At 42.2% G+C, this 16,438-nt stretch overlaps 1 protein-coding gene across 1 annotated transcript in view; it reads right to left on the bottom strand.

Annotated features, from left to right (window-relative positions):
* Positions 1-10,543, bottom strand: part of TUBGCP3 (tubulin gamma complex component 3) — a 48,681-nt gene extending 38,138 nt beyond the window's left edge. Inside the window, exon 1 of the mRNA XM_021545531.2 lies at positions 10,292-10,543. Coding sequence (XP_021401206.1) covers positions 10,292-10,367 — 76 coding nt within the window. The 5' untranslated portion in view covers positions 10,368-10,543. The remainder of the gene's footprint in view (positions 1-10,291) is intronic.
* Between the last annotated feature and the right edge of the window lie 5,895 nt (positions 10,544-16,438).

The raw sequence follows: 16,438 nt of genomic DNA, 5'->3' as shown, positions 1-16,438 counted from the left end.
AACACACTCATGTTCCCTACCTACACATGGATCTTCACTCAGATACCCACAACAGTGGTTTTACCAGTTTGCATCTTGGGTTTAGATTTGGTTTTGTTTAAAACAGTTTGAATGGTTTCACCCTTTGGTTCAAAGCCAGCTCAGAGACATCAGCATCACATCCCAATACATAATGTGCATACTAACACAGAGGTCACAAATCAATGATCTCCTTCCACTGTTTCTTCCTAATGCAATATTCTGGTTTTAATCTTGTTGAACAGCACTGTTTTAGTGCAAGTATCTTGCTTTTCAGGAAAACTAACAGTCTGGTAACACCATGATAGGGCCAGGTTAGTATTAATGCTTCTCTAGCACAGTCATATCCCCATTTATTGACGTGAAAATCAAACAATAAGCCTACAGACATGTCAAGTGCCCTTATAAAAGGTCGGGCATATTTTTATTCCTTATTTAGAAACAACTGCTATAGCACAAGGAAAAAGGTACATAAGAAAATATCCAAGTGTGCTTGACACATATTTGAATCTTTTTACTTTGGGAAAGAAACCCATCTAAGTAATTCTGCATATTGTCTGTATATAACAATTATGTGTGCAAATGCATCACATCCTTTTGTGTTTTATTTAGCCACTTGAGCAGTCAGCTCTCAGGGAAAACCGCCAAGTAATGCAGCAAAGAGTGCTGGTCAGGACAAGTATGTACAAAAGGAACAGAAAACTGAAATAAGGTAAAGGACCATAAGAAGAAGACACATTTTAAGTGTTTATCATCTCTTAAAATAACTAATATTTGCAACTGGAAAAAAAATTGTCTTGGAGATACTAGGAGTTGAATATTGATTAAATATATTAAAATCTTCAAAAATTTATGGAAAGAAGTTTGAAATGTGAAAATCACAATGTGATAGATTGTGTTTGAATGCCCTACATTCTTCTTGAATGTCCATTTTATACTATCTTGTACTATAAATATCATCCACAGGTCCAACTCCACCAGAATACAGCTGTAGAACAGCAAGCATTAACCAATTCACACAATCAGGAAAACAAATATTGCTCAGACAAAATCACTAACATTTAATACTGGCCTACAGAAGGAGCAAGAGTATTGTATTGTCAGAGAAGAAAATGCTACTATCACTGTAAGGTAATAAATCTCTATGACAAATGCCTCCTCTACTGTTAGACTAAGCAACCTTTTAACTGCAAAATGGTTTTAAAATATCAATATAAACATTTAATTGTCCAGCTACCTATGAATTAGGTGTGAAGAGCCCAGTATGAAGAAGCTTTTCTGTGTAATTCTTAAGTTTAATGCATGTCATAACAGAACTCAAGATTTCAAAAAGTATTCTGCATGGTCAATTAAATTAAAGTCAAATACTGGCACAAAGTTATCCCAAACAGTACATGTTCCATTAATTCCTCAACTGCGTACTTGGCAGCAGATAGGAAAGGGACAAGCTTTTCCTGTAATGGGGAAGTTTTAAGGAAGATCTATTCCCTCCTGTAACAGCCTTCGATTTCAACATCAACCATAATAAGACTAAAGCACTGTTAAAGCACTGAAATTGAGTATAGCCTTTTCCATATGCCCTAACAAGGCATCTGAGAAAGATCTCTGGTTTAAAGACTACAATTCCATCCAACAAATCCTGCTTTTTAAATCTACTGCACTACTGAAAACAAGGAAAAAGTTATCTGCTCTTTATACATTGCTTATTTGCACCAGCAATTCAACTGCTCTGTAGCAAGACTGGTTTTCTATTTTATTTAATTCAGATTTTTATTATTTACTCATATCAAATCCAGCTTCTCTTTTACAAACAAAATTCCCTGCTGTGGCTGTTTCTTCAGCAGATTATTTCTCATTAATTCATAAAATAACTTCAGTACCTGAACTGATTAAACATAACTACAGATGTGTCAGTACAATGCAAATTCACACAGTTTTTAACTAACATCTAATTGCTTCCCTCCTCAAAGAATCATCATTATGACAGCAGACATACTTAAAATATACAGCCATCTATCTATTTGAACATCCTTCATCAGAAAATGATTACAGCATGACTCTGTTACATAACAGCAAGCTCAATATATCTGATGCAACTGTCTGAAACCAAAAGGGGTAAAACAACAGTGATCATGACTTGATTTCCAGAGGTCTGATCAGAGCAGAGAATGCAGACAGAGACAGCCACTTCTCCTCAGACTATATCCCTTAAGTAATACACACACAATTAATGACACTGATAGGCAGCCACACAGATGAACAGAGAACTGGCACTTGTGAATCACAAGGAAAAAAATGAAATTTTAAAACTGTCTCCTTTGAACAAAGCAACCCATCAATCCTTCAAAGATCTATACTCCACACAGCTATTCAAATTTTCCTACACACAATACAGTATTAGAATTGAACTACTTCGAAAGCCACATAACAGCACTTTAAAGCTGAAGAAAACACAAGCACATGAAAAAAATACAAAGAAGCAATGCATAGAAAGACTCTGGTTGTAAAGACAGCAAGGAGAAATAGGACTGAAGATAAAATTTAAAGGAAAAGTTCAAGATACAAAGAGATAATTAGCCAATTATTACTTGTAAAAAGGCAGTATTTCAGAGGATGTGCTGAAATTCAGCAAGACTTTTGCTATAAAGAAGCTTCTGACATTACCTATAATTTTAGGGAAGTGAACTGAAATTCACTTTATACACTTAATACTTTTTTTAAATAATATTGGTTATTGGTCAATTAAGTTTCCAAAAGAGGGCAGCGGGAAGTCCTGAAAAACCTAAGTAGTAATTGAAACTGTTTTTCCAAATCATTGTGAGAAAATAATTTCCTGAAAATAAGACATTTAGTTATTTAAATACATCTATAAACAATTTCTAAACTATGGGACCATGCTAAAGAAAGTTTAGCTAAACTAGTTTCTTTCATTCTTGAAAGACTTCAAAGATTAGCAAACCCTCCATTCAGCTGTTCATCATCCCAGACAACCATTTTCTTTAAACACAAACACAAAATTATTGTAAAACATTACACTTTAAACTCTTGCTGTAGATATGGTGCTGACCAGGGAAAAAATATTGCTGTAAACTACTTCAGATACAGATGCTGCCAAAAACACATATTGAAGGGAAAAAAACCCAAGCAATAAACTTCTTTCCTATAACAAAGTGTTTGCAAAATGCCTCACGTGCTGTTGTTGTCTAATTAAGATGGGAAGGAAAGCTGTAAAACTTTTCACCTTCTCATATATACCATGAGTACATATGATGTTTGCCAAGACGGTAATGCTGCTGTATCTCCTCTGTTTTACTCATATCAAATGTTCTACATTACTATGAAGTATTATCTGGGGAAAAAGGCAACTGCATGAATATGGCATATAATGGTGAACTAGAAGAATAATCTCAAATTCCATTAGCACTACTACTTTGGTCTTGAGGAGAATCTATATGCACTGTGAGCAAAACTGCTTGTTCCTATAAAAAACACTGAGTTTGAAATATGCAATTCTAGGCCCAGCCTGGTTATGACATGCCAAGTGCTGCACTGGGTTGAGGCAATCCCAGACACAACTGCAGACTGGCAGAACCTATTGAGAGCAGCCCTGCAGAGAAGGACTTGGGAGTTCTCATGGATGAAAAGCTGGACATGAGGCAGCAATGTGTGCTTGCAGCCCAGAAGTCTGATATGCATCTTGGGTTGCATCAAAAGAAAGGTGGCCAGGAGGTCAAGGGAGGCAATTCTCTCCTTTACTGTGGCCTCATGAGACCCCACCTGCAGTGCTGCATCCAGCTCCAGGGTGCCCAGCACAAAAAGACTTGGACCTGTTAAGAGCAGGTCCACATGAGGCCACAAAGATGGTCAAAGGACTGGAGCACTTCTGTGAAGCCAGGCTGAGAGAGCTGGGGTTGTTCAGCCTGGAGAAAGCTCTGTGCAGAGACCGTATTGTGGCTTTCCAGTACTTAAAGGGGGTTATAAAAAAGAAAGCAACTTCTTACATAGGCAGATAGTAATAGAACAAGGAAGAGAAATGATTAAAAAAAAAAAGGAGACGTTTAGACACCATGCTAGGTAGAATTTCTTTACAGTGAGGATAGTGAGACACTACAGCAGATTGCCAAGAGAAGTTGTGGATATCCTATCCTGGAAGTGCTCAAGGCCATGCTGGATGGGTTTTGAGCAATATGGTATAGTGGAAGGTGTCCTATCCCATGGCAGCAGGGTTGGAACTAGATGACCTTTAGGGTACCTTCCAAGTGAAGTCTTTCTGTGAAGTATTTGATGTAAAATTAATTTTTTTCACAGTCTTCTAATTTAGACAACTATCTTAAACTTCTGCTGATGAAAGCTTTTAGTTGAAGCATTTTAAATTTATTGTTAATTAACTGTTTTTAGTCTCCAGACCCTTTTCCCACAAAGGAAAATAAATCACCATAAGCACAAAATAAAGCCCAAGCCACACACACTCCCATATCTTTCCTTACTTAAAAGTTGTCTACAAACTTTGATGCACAGCACAGGAAACATGACTATTTTTTAATTCTGTTAATATGGCTGGCTCTTGTTGCCTTGCTAGTAAACAGATTTATTAGAGTACTGCCCCCCTGGACTATCAACAACTCTCATAATCTTTTCAGAACTTTCTCTCACTGTGAATTTTTGCCTCTTCTGTCAACTCCCATCTGCTCTGTTATTAATATAGGTAAAACTCCCTCCTTACCACCTTTAGAATGAACTCTACGCTTTTCCCCCAACACGTAATTTTAACATCTACTCCAATAATCCAGAGTTTAAAATACTGCAATCAAACAGCAATAACAAAACTTCCACTGACACTCTGGAGATTAAATTGAGGCCACAGTATGGACTTCAGGTAGCAAACTGCTCCCCAAAGACTAAAATACTACTTTACTTTCTAGAGCATGCACAACTCCAACAGTACTTCGGCACACAAAAATCTTCTTAGCTTTCAAACTCAAATAGATTTAGCTTGAATATTTACAGCAATTCCATTTGTTTCCATTGTAGGCACTAAGAGTTCTTAGAGTTTTAAGATTACCAAGAGGTTTGTGAAAGACAGCTAAGAACAAGAAGTTCTTTGCCAGAAGGACTAAAATCACTGTCTGAAAAGAGGCGTGCAAGCCTGTATAACTGCTGAAGCAATTCAGCAGCTCTGTAGCAAGACTGGTTTTCTATTTTATTTAATTCAGATTTTCATTATTTGCTCATATCAAGTCCAGCTTCTCTTTTACAAACAAAATTCCCTGCTGTGGCTGTTTCTTCATCAGATAATTTCCCATGAATTCGTAAAATAACTTCAGTACCTAAAGTGATTAAGCATAACTAAATACAGATATGTATTTACATATATGTAAATCTATATTTACATACATTACAGATATGTATAAACACAGGGGAGGAAAATAAAATTATAGAAATTACTGCACAGGTAAGCAAGCTCCCTGCAAGGTCAGGTGTAAGTGTAAAAGTGAGTGGAGAGCCTGGAAAAACACAGAAGATAATATAAAGCCAGTGCAGTAATTCTTAAGACACTATGAGAACATGAGGAAGAGAGAGGTCAGCAGCAGGGGCAGAGACCCCAGACTAATAACAGTGGGTGACTGCAGACACACAGTACCATGCAAAGCTTTACACCCCTCTGTGAGGACTGGCTAGAGCACAGCAACAAAAGGTCTTCAAACACTAGTTTTAGGGAAAGAAAATTTCAGGTAGATAATTTAAAAGAAAAACAAACAACTAAACAGTTCTTCCACATAACTCAGTAGACCTTGTAATGAACTTCTCAGAGCCAGAGCTGTTTGCAAAAAAATGAATCCCAGTAACTAGGCCTTTGCAGCTGACTGGTTCTGGAAATGAAGCAAGCCCTCTACTTAGGGGATGATCCCAAAAGGGGGAAGAGAGAGAAGATGGCTCCACCACTAAGAGCCTGAAGTTACAGTCCATCAAACCACAAATTCACTTCAACATAAATCTTTAACTAGCAGAGAAGGTGGAAGCCTTCTAAGGCCATCAAAGGCAAAAGCAAAAAATTCCTTGATGAGGGTTTATGGAAGGGTTCAGGCAGGGGATTGCACAAAGTAGACTTGGAAGGAGAATAATACCACCTTAGCCTTAAGTGAACAATTATCACACAGACATTATATAAAGAGAACCCTTCATCTGCTCCTCTGGCTGTAGCTTCCTCACAAACATATCAATATACAAGTGCTGAGAAGGAACAAAGGGAGAACAAAAATTCTCAAGTAGAAACTCAGGGAATGCACAGACAGGAACAACCATTAAATCACCAAACATTAATTCCTTTCTTATTTACCAATTAAATTTCACTCAATTTCATCAGTACCTTGTACTTCACATTCACAGCAAGTTAACTACACAAATGATTTAAGATGGATGGTTTCAGCTTCTTGTTTTGAATTGTTAGGAAAGATCTATCTCTGCTAAATTTAAAGATCTCTTAACTGTCTAAGGTTTTTGCCCCTGAACTCTGTAGGAGTACTTGAACAGCATAAATTACTTTCCAAAGACTACACTGGTAACACTTGTAAAGTTTGCTTCAAAAAAGAGGATGTGTCTATAGAAAACAGCCTAACTTGACCAGGAGCAAAGAAGCTGCACACAGACCACTAACCACACACTAATACCTTACTTTGAACTCATCCTGTGCTAAAAGGAACAAGAATCACAAGCCTAAAAAACAGCGAGATGCTGAACAGCTTGTGGGTTCCTTACCGCCTTCAGATACTGCATCTTCCTCAACACAGAGGATGCTAGTGCTAACAGAATTACTTCATTGTCTTTTATGTATTCCTTGGACATAGATTATCAGGAGGTGGGAAAAAAACCACCACACACACCTTTCATGACTAAGACTTTCACAGAATTTTTAATTTATCAGTCTCTATGCATTTGAAGTCCACAACTGAGCTAACATACATACTACAGTTGACTGCTTCAAGGAAAATCCTATCTCAGAAGGGTGAGGTTTCAGCACTAGCATCCTTCTTAACACAGGAATGAAGAGCATGGTAAGAACAGGCTTCCCATCTGTCACATGCATTAAAACATGGGTGATAAATGTGGCAGACAACCCACTTTTTTTCAGCTGTCACTTCAAAGAAGTCCTCATATAATCCTCAAGTGCGCAGACGAGCAGGCTACAGGTTGAACACTGAAAGCTCCTGTGATTTTGGCCGAAATTTCCACTTTCATTAGTCAAACACAGAAAGGATTGTAGCTACAGTACCAGAATCCCAACACACATAAACAGGTTCAACATTTTAAAAAACATAAATACCCAATTCTCTTGCATGTTTTTGTACATACTGCATGTAAATAAAATTATTATTCCAGTCAGGAGATACAGAGAGGTATCAACACTATGACTTCAAAAAAAAAACTAGATCCTAAGTTGTTAAAAGTGAGCCATCTCACCTGAATACTCATACTTCAGTTGATACTCAGAAGTTTCTACTTCTGCTCTCATGCTCTGTTTAACTTTTTAAAGTATCACAGACCTAGATAACACTAAGAAACAAGCTTAGATTGAGTTTAGATTAGACTCCAAATCTAAGAAAAGAGTAATGAAGAAAACAGGACTAGACATTATAGAAATAATGGCCTTGAAAAGACATCCACTAAAGCAATATAATCTATTTTCCTTTTTTTTTTTTTTAATTTGTTTTTGGAAATAGACCTAGTAATTAGCACAATAATTTGAGATTTCTGGTAGCAAATGTTTGAAATACTCTTAAACAAGAACATATATTAATTGTATCAGAAAAAAGTTTCTGAAAAATGTTAAAGGCAAGAAAGAGCTTTAAAAAAAAAAGCTAGAAGAGCACCTTAGAACTGTAGTCTGATGTAAAGTATCCTTTAAAATACAGTTAAAACACCTGCTAAAAGAAAGATGTGGTTACAGAAGAACACAAGAGGCATTAAACCATTAAGAAACTACTGCTGATTTGGTGGACATGGAAAACTAGAAATTTGCCACATTCTGATAAAATCTTATAACAGGAATTCCTGATACAGAAATACTATAGATTCTGGGGAAAAAAATACTGTCTTGCAGAAGACTTAAAAATGCAATGGAGAAGGAAAAGATTTTGAAAAACAAAACATAGCAATCAACAGCTATTGATATTAGAATTATTCACGTTGAAAAAGACCCTTAATATCGTAGAGTTACACAGAGTGTTTTCTGTGAAGGAGTCCCCTACTCAACAGGTCAGTGAAGACAAAGTTTCCAATTTCCTACCAACTTTACCAAGGTTCTCAGATGAATCACAAGATGGTTTGGACTGGATGGGACTTTCAAAGACCATCTAGTCCACTTTCCCTGACATGGGTAGGGACATCTTTCACTTGATCAGGTTGCTCAAAGCCCCATTCAATCTGGCCTTGAACATTTCCAAGGATGGGATTCACAAAGCCTCTGGGCAACCTGTTCCAGTGCCTCACAACCCCAACTGTAAAAACTTTATTCTCTGTGTCCAATCTAAACATACCCTATAACTGTTTAAAGCCATTGCCCCTTGTTCTGTCACTTTAGGCCTTGGTTAAACATGTCTTTCTTATAAGCCCTCTCTAAGCACCGCAAGGCCACAGTGACATCTCTGAGCAGAGCCTTCTCCAGGATCAACAGCCCGAACTCTCTCAGATCTGCTTTGTAGGAGAGGTTCTCCATTCCTCTCACCACTTCCATGGCACTCCTCTGGACCTGCTCTAATACATCTACATCCTTTCAGAACTGGGGGCCCCAGAGCTGAATACAGTACTGCAGATGGGGTTTCACAAAAGCAGAGCAGTGAGGGGAGGATCACTGCTCTCTACCTGCTGTCCATGCTTCTTTTTAAGGAGCTCAGAATATGCTGACCAGGATACACATTACTGCCTCATGTCCAATTTTTCATCCACTCCCCACATCCTTCCCTGCAGGACTGCCCTCAATCCACTTATTCCCCATTCTCAACAGATATTGGGGATTGCCTCAACTCACGGGCATAAGCTTGAGGTTTACACAGGTGTGCTCCTCAAGGCTGTCAAGGTCTTTCTGCATGGCACTACCTTCCCTCAGCACATCACCTGCACTGCTCAGCTTGGTGTCATGTGCAAACCTTCCAAAGGCACTCTCAAGCCCACTGTCTATGTTATTAATAAGATATTGATCATGATTAATCCCAATACAGACCTCTGAGGGACACCACTTGCTACTGATCTTCATTCCGACATTGACACAGTGACTACAACTCCTTGGATGTGGCCATGCTACCAGTTTCAGTTCCTCATTCACTAAACAGTTCATCCATTAAGCCTATAGCTCTCCAACTGAGAGATAACGACGGGGTGTGAGACCATGCCATGCTGTCTGCAACAGATGGGAACAAAGTCTGAGAAACAGACAATATATGTATCTGCATCTTGTTACACACTTTCTAGAGTCCTAAACTAGCAATAATCCACATGTAGGCCATGTTCAAGTAATTTATTACAACAGGTAATGCTCAAAAGTCTTAGTTACTGTCCTGGAAATATCTAAAGGGATTTTTCAGAAGAAAGGGGCATGGAGAGAGAAAAGAATAAGAGACCTGATGGACACTACTAATAAGGGAGAAAGCCATCTCTCATACAAGAAAAAAGATGCAATAAAAGCTTCTGCATGAGTTTATCTAGCGAGCCACGCTGATAAACAGAGCAATTTAAAAAGAAGACTCCGCAGATGCACGCCTTCCTTTCCACCCCTCCGACTGCTTACTAAAAACAGTCTTCGCCTTAACTGCAAGGGAGAAACTTAGGCAAACAGACAAGAGATTCATTGCCCTGCGGGAGACTCACAGCAGCATCAAGACACGAGGACCTGTAGCGGACCTGGCGCACGTCTATGGCTCCTCTCGAGCAGGCACCGGCGGGAGGCGGAGGTTCCTCAACCCGAACACGGAGCCCCCTTTCGCCCAAACCCCCGGCACGGGTGCCCCGCTCCCCGAGGAGGACAGCGCCTTCAGCAGCCGGCCAAAGGCTCCGGGGGAGCCGGAGGAGGGCACGGAGCCGTCTCCAGCCGCCTCCCGCCGCAGGGCTCCGGCTCGCAGGGCCGCTGCCGTGCCCGGCCCCTCGGCATTTCCCGGGCTGTCACCCCCGGGCCGGGAGGTGACGCTCCCTGCCGAGGGGCCCGGCACCTCTCCAGCCCTGCCGGGGCAGCCCCCGCGGGCTCCGAGCGCTGCCGCCGGGCGATGGCGGGGGACGCCGTTACCTTCGCTCTTGCCCAGGATGCGGCAGCAGAGGCTCTGCAGCAGAACGTTGGGGGATTTTTGGTCCGGAGTCGCCATCGCCGCGCGGGATGCAGGAGCGGCGGCAGGGCCGGAGCAGGGCGGGTTGGCGGAGGGAAGGAGGGGCCGGGACGCGCGGCGGCAGCGCAGGGACCGGGCGGCACCTCCCGCTCCCGCCTAGGGCGCCATTTTCACGGGACCCGCCGAAAGCCGCAGCCGCGGCCGCACGCCCACAATGCCCCGCGCGGCGGTTCCGGGGCGGGCCCGCGCCGCCTCCGCGCCTGGGCGCCGGCCCGGGTGCCGGCAGCCGCCCGCCCTCACAGCGCGCGGTCTGCGGCGCGGTCTGCGGCGGGGCCGGCGTGCCGGCGTGCCCGAGTGCCGGCGTGCCCGAGTGCCGGCGTGCCGGAGTGCCGGAGTGCCGGCGTGCCGGAGTGCCCGAGTGCCGGAGTGCCCGAGTGCCGGCGTGCCCGAGTGCCGGCGTGCCCGAGTGCCGGAGTGCCGGAGTGCCCCAGTGCCGGCGTGCCCGAGTGCCGGCGTGCCCGAGTGCCGGCGTGCCGGAGTGCCCGAGTGCCGGAGTGCCCGAGTGCCGGAGTGCCCGAGTGCCGGAGTGCCCGAGTGCCCGAGTGCCGGAGTGCCCGAGTGCCGGAGTGCCCGAGTGCCCGAGTGCCGGAGTGCCGGAGTGCCCGAGTGCCGGCGTGCCCGAGTGCCGGAGTGCCCGAGTGCCCGAGTGCCGGAGTGCCCGAGTGCCCGAGTGCCGGAGTGCCCGAGTGCCGGCGTGCCCGAGTGCCCGAGTGCCGGAGTGCCCGAGTGCCGGAGTGCCCGAGTGCCCGAGTGCCGGAGTGCCCGAGTGCCGGAGTGCCCGAGTGCCCGAGTGCCCGAGTGCCGGAGTGCCGGAGTGCCGGCGTGCCCGAGTGCCGGAGTGCCCGAGTGCCGGAGTGCCCGAGTGCCCGAGTGCCGGAGTGCCCGAGTGCCGGAGTGCCCGAGTGCCGGCCTTCTCCGGCCACCGCGGGCAGGAGCGAAAAGCCTTGATGGTGGGCTGCCAGAGGCCTTCGGATGTGGGGTTGCGGAACGTAGACACGGATGCAGAGTAGTCCTCTTGCCAAAAGAGGTTCTTTAACCCGGTGTGCTAGAGGCTAATACACACAGAGTCGAGGTATTTGATTTATTTACAGTTCTGCACTGAAAGGGGTCCTGGGTAGCAAATTCGCAAAGCCCAACCATCAAAAGCTTTTTTTACTATCATCCTAACTATCAAAATATTTTACTATTTATCCATTTTAGTAAACAAAGGAATTAATGTTTCTTGGCTACAAGTTACGTAGTTCTGTTCTTAATTAGTATTCTATATTCTATATTCATGGTTCCATTGCTTCTCATCCTTATTAGTCCACATTTTCAGTCTTCTTTTGAGAGTCGGTGGCTGTGAGTCAGGGGTCACAATCTCGTCCTGCCAGAATTACCTTTTACCCAGTCGGAGCTGATTTCAGCACAGTTGCTGAGTTTGCTTTGTTATTTACTTCTTGATCTTGGAAGTTCTGCTAGATGTCCTTGTGACATCTCAATTCTGCATTCTTTGTGTGCACCGTCAGTGGTATATTCTTCTTCCCAAGTTTGGTTAACCTCCCCCGGGTCTGAGGTCATTGAAACATATCGAGCCCTAACCTTAACAAAGCAATTCTTCCAACAACTAATTTGTCTTTCTAACACCTGGACATTGCTTACAGCTTCTTAGTTGCTCTCTGTTTCACAGATTAAATCTCCTTTTCTTGTTGTTGTTTAGGCTTGAAAGTATACAAAGATCAAACAGCAGAGAACACCCTTTCTTCAGAAATATTTACATATTCCACATTTTGCAACAATCCCACAATAGCCATAAGTGCTACATACAGACATCCTCACAAACATAACATAAAAGCGCTGAAAAGGAACATAGCCAGGGAAAAGAAAAATTCTAAAGTATAAACTGAGGGAATGACAGGAACAACCATTAGATTGTTGAAACTCAATTCTTTTTTGTTATTTACCCATTAAATTTTGCCCAATTACATCACTACCTTATATTTTACATTCAAAGCCGGCTAACTACACAAATGGTTTAAGATGAAGATATTCACCTTGTTACGAATTTTTACTAGAGATTTCCCAACTAAATTTGAAGATCTCACAGGTATCTAAGGGTTTTGCCCCCACACTCCATAGAAGTAATTGAACATGGTGAATGAATTACTTATGGGCAGGGCAGGTTCACTTACTCCCCCCAGAGAACAGGCTGGGGTGGCTGCATTTCTGTGATTTGCTGCCTTGGGGATCGAGGCTCATTTGTGGCTTTTCCACACAAAGTAATTACAAATCAGGGTGGGTCTGGAAAAATGTGTGAGGATCCTAGACCCACGTGTCCATGTCCTGCTGTGCTGTGCAGCTGGGTGTCCTCAGTCCCTGTGGAGGGCCTGGGCTCTGCCTGCTGGGCAGCACTGGGACCAGGGACAGCACGCTCACAGCTGGTCTGCTCTGCTCCCTGTGACCTGCTCCTCAGGCTTGTCACCCCTAGCACAGACACTGATGTTACCAGGTGTCTGAGTTCTATCTCTTCAGTAAATTCATGCTGTGTCCAGCCCAAAAGGCATACTTAGGAAGTAATTATTACCCTTGTGCTGCTGGAATCCTGTGTAACCTGTGACTGGAAATGCTGCAGCAGCAGCAGCCAGGTGGGCTTGGTGCACTGCTGGCTGTGAAATCATTCCTGCTGTGCAACGCGTGGCTTTCTGACAGCTCCCCTTGGCTTCACTGTTTCCATAGCCACAATTTTGTGTGTATGCTTTCTGCAGGCATGTAGACATGGCCTTTCATTATGGGAACATTACAGATGTAAACATCAGCTCATTGCTAGCATGACTGCTAGAAACAAATCACAGTGGCAAGCCAAGAACTGAAACACATTGAGGATGTATGGCAATTTGTTGCTTGGCATATACTAGTAGAAACCTTCATAGTCTAATTACTCACACTAGAACTCTTCAGTTCTTAGTGATACATTCTTTGCATTTTTTAAAGAAGTAAAATAGGACCCAAAATGAATAAAGTTACCAGAACTTTACCCTATGTAAATATGAATTGTAAGCTTAATTTTCAATAATTCTGAAGTAAAGGCTTCAAAGATGGTATAAGCTTGTAAGCTTTCTTTGTTTTTTTTTTTTTTTGGTACTGAACAGCAGAAGAGTCTCTGTTCCATTTTTCTGCCCAAAGCACACGCAGTTGTGCTACAAAGGGCTGGTGACTCACCACTGCTGCTAGTCACTTCAGATTTTAGATTCCACCGTGGAAGGTGTTAATCTAGCAAGCAGCAAATATGGTTCTCACATGAGGCAAAAGAAATAACCTCGGCAATTATATCTGGAAGTGGTATTCCTTTATAAAACCTTAACATTCCAAGGGAATCCAGTCACTGACAAATATCCTGCTACTGCTTTTAAGTGGATATTACTTTCTGGTCACACTAGTTCATTTTAACTAAAGCAATTGTGTCACTGGTCTGAAATCAGAACACATTACAGAGCAGCATGATGAGAAAATGCCATTGAAATGGGTGTGCTCATTGCCTCCTGCAAGCAGCAGTAAAAACACAAACCCAAGCTTTTCAACTTCAACACAACCACATGCTATGTTATGTCACACTATGAAGTAGTGTGATAGCCAGCCATTCTGTTACATTACTGAGAATGTATTCTCTCATTTCTAGTCTCTTTTTCCTAAGAAATGAGGTTTAATGCAGTTATTCTGTATGTCAGTGCCTCCTCATAACTGCTGGATCTCATCACCAATTTTAAAGAAATTCAGCAGAGGCATAGAGTTTTTAAGGATATAAGTAAAATTGAATGGAATTCAGCAGCTGAGAGTACCAAGGCTTAAGTCAGTCCCCCTTTGAAAAAGAAAGGTATGGGGAACTTACTTCTCCCTGCTGTTTGCCCTTAGCAAAGCAGCTGATTGGTGTGTACACACCCTGGACAGATAGACACACATCCTAGCTCCAATCCACCTACAGTACCAGCTCTGCTTGCCCAGCTTGGTGGATGGATGATTTAAGAACTGAAAGTGGAAGGGACTGGAACTCTGAACATAATGCGGAAAATGGTCAGAAAGAGACAAGACGAATGGAAAATAGAAGGAAACTAAATTTGATTAGTGTCATTCCTCACAGACCTCCTTGTTTGTTTTGTAATAGAAAGAATGAATCCTAAAATCCTGTTTAGAAATGCTAATTCTGATAGAGCAGGTTGCTAGCACATGAAATTCATTGTGGTTTTATGAACTCTGGTACAGCTATGACTGCTTAAATCAGCTTAAAAAAATCACATTACCAATGAGAAAAAGAAATATAAACTACTTTCTTACTGTATAGCTATAAGCTTAGTTCACCTTTCTGCTTGGTCTCTCAACCATTGGACAATTAAAAAAAAGTTACTGCTGCTCAGATTTTTCACAGTATAGAGTGTTCATCAGTTAGCAGAGTTAAATGTGTGTTTTTAAAATTATCACAGTATCTTACAAGAAAATCAGCTCATCCTTAGAAGGTCAAAGGGACTTGTGTTTCAGATCTGCTACTTAAAGATCATATTTCTGATAGTAAATAGTTTTATAAGGAAAGAACATGCCATCAGATCCAGCAGGAGGTGGAAGCTGAAGCTTGCCAAAGTAAGGCTAGAAATAAATGACAGTTTTAATTAAATAAGGATATTCACTCACTAGAGATAGATATTTAAAAGCATGGCTTTATTAATACCTGAAACATTTTAAATCACCCTTCTGGTACAGGCCTAGTCAGATATGAACTGACATGGGAGCTGCTGAATTATGTTTCCATTCTGCACAAGCTCAGAAGCTCAGTCTGCAGTGTATCATTGTCTACTTCAATCTTAAATAGTCTAAATCAAATCAATAGTACTAAGCAAAAAAAAAAAAAAAATCTTATCCTTACAAAAAAACTAAGGGTTAATTGTGCTGGTTTTGTGAACTCTTCTTTGGTTATGCCTACAGGGCACAATACCTTAGACACACCAAAAGCAGTAGGGAATCATTCTTAACACCTCCAGCATTTCACTGTTCTGAACAGATTTTTTTATGTGTCATGTAGCCAATGTTAAGAATTACAGTGGCTGGAAATAGGGATGGATACTGCCTGTGCCTTAGCTAGCATATGGCTGCCCTGGAAGTACAGCAGCTGGGCCTCTTCTGGCTCCAGCACCATGTGGTTTCTGCCCCTAAGCATGTATTTTCCACATAGGCAATCTCAATATGGCCTAGAGCTATGCTGTGTCTGCAGCATTAAAAGGGTATTAGACTGATCTAATTTTTGAAAGGCCATATGTTTTTGGATGATATTCTGTGACTCAGTTGCAGATAGATGTCCCTGTGCACAAGTGCAGCTCAGATGAAGAGAGCATTTAATCCAGTTTAACCCTCTTGCTCATGTTAGTTCTGCATTGCAGCCTATTTGTTGTGAATTTCATTATATCGATACCACTTCTCCATTTTCAAACTCTGGACTTCAGCTGTTCCCCTATTGACTAGGGAACCTGAAGTACATTCCATAATGCCATATACTTACAGAAAGTCTACTGAATTGGTGTTAGTCTATCAAAAAAGAAACTTCTGTTTCCCTATACTTAAAGAGAGGCCAGAAACTATGATTTAAGCTATGTAAGAGCAAAACAAAGATATATTTTTTTTTTAATTTGGGATTTTTATTCAACACTTACAATAAAATAGCAATTTTAGATTGCAGAATCATAGAATGGGTCAGGGTGGAAATGACCATAGCGGGTCATCTGGTCCAATCTCCCTGCTCAAGCAGGGTCATCCTAGAGCACTTAGCATGGGACTGTGTGCAGATAGTTCTTCAATATCTCCAGTGAGGGAGACTCCACACCCTCTCTAAGCCACCTGTTCCAGTGCATGGTCACCCACACAGTAAGGAAGTTCTTTCTCATGTTCAGGTGGAGCATCCCGTGCCTCAGTTTCTGCCCATCACCTCTTTATCCATTGCTCAGCACTCCTGAGCAGAGCCTGGCTCCATCCTCTGACACCCTCCCTTCAGATGCTGACAGACATTGACACAGTCCCCTCTCAGCTGTCTC

This window comes from Lonchura striata, chromosome 2 (assembly GCF_046129695.1).
Source record: "Lonchura striata isolate bLonStr1 chromosome 2, bLonStr1.mat, whole genome shotgun sequence".
NCBI classification, from domain to species: domain Eukaryota; kingdom Metazoa; phylum Chordata; class Aves; order Passeriformes; family Estrildidae; genus Lonchura; species Lonchura striata.
The sequence above is the reverse complement of the archived record's forward strand: the minus strand, read 5'-3'. Positions and strand labels throughout refer to the sequence as shown.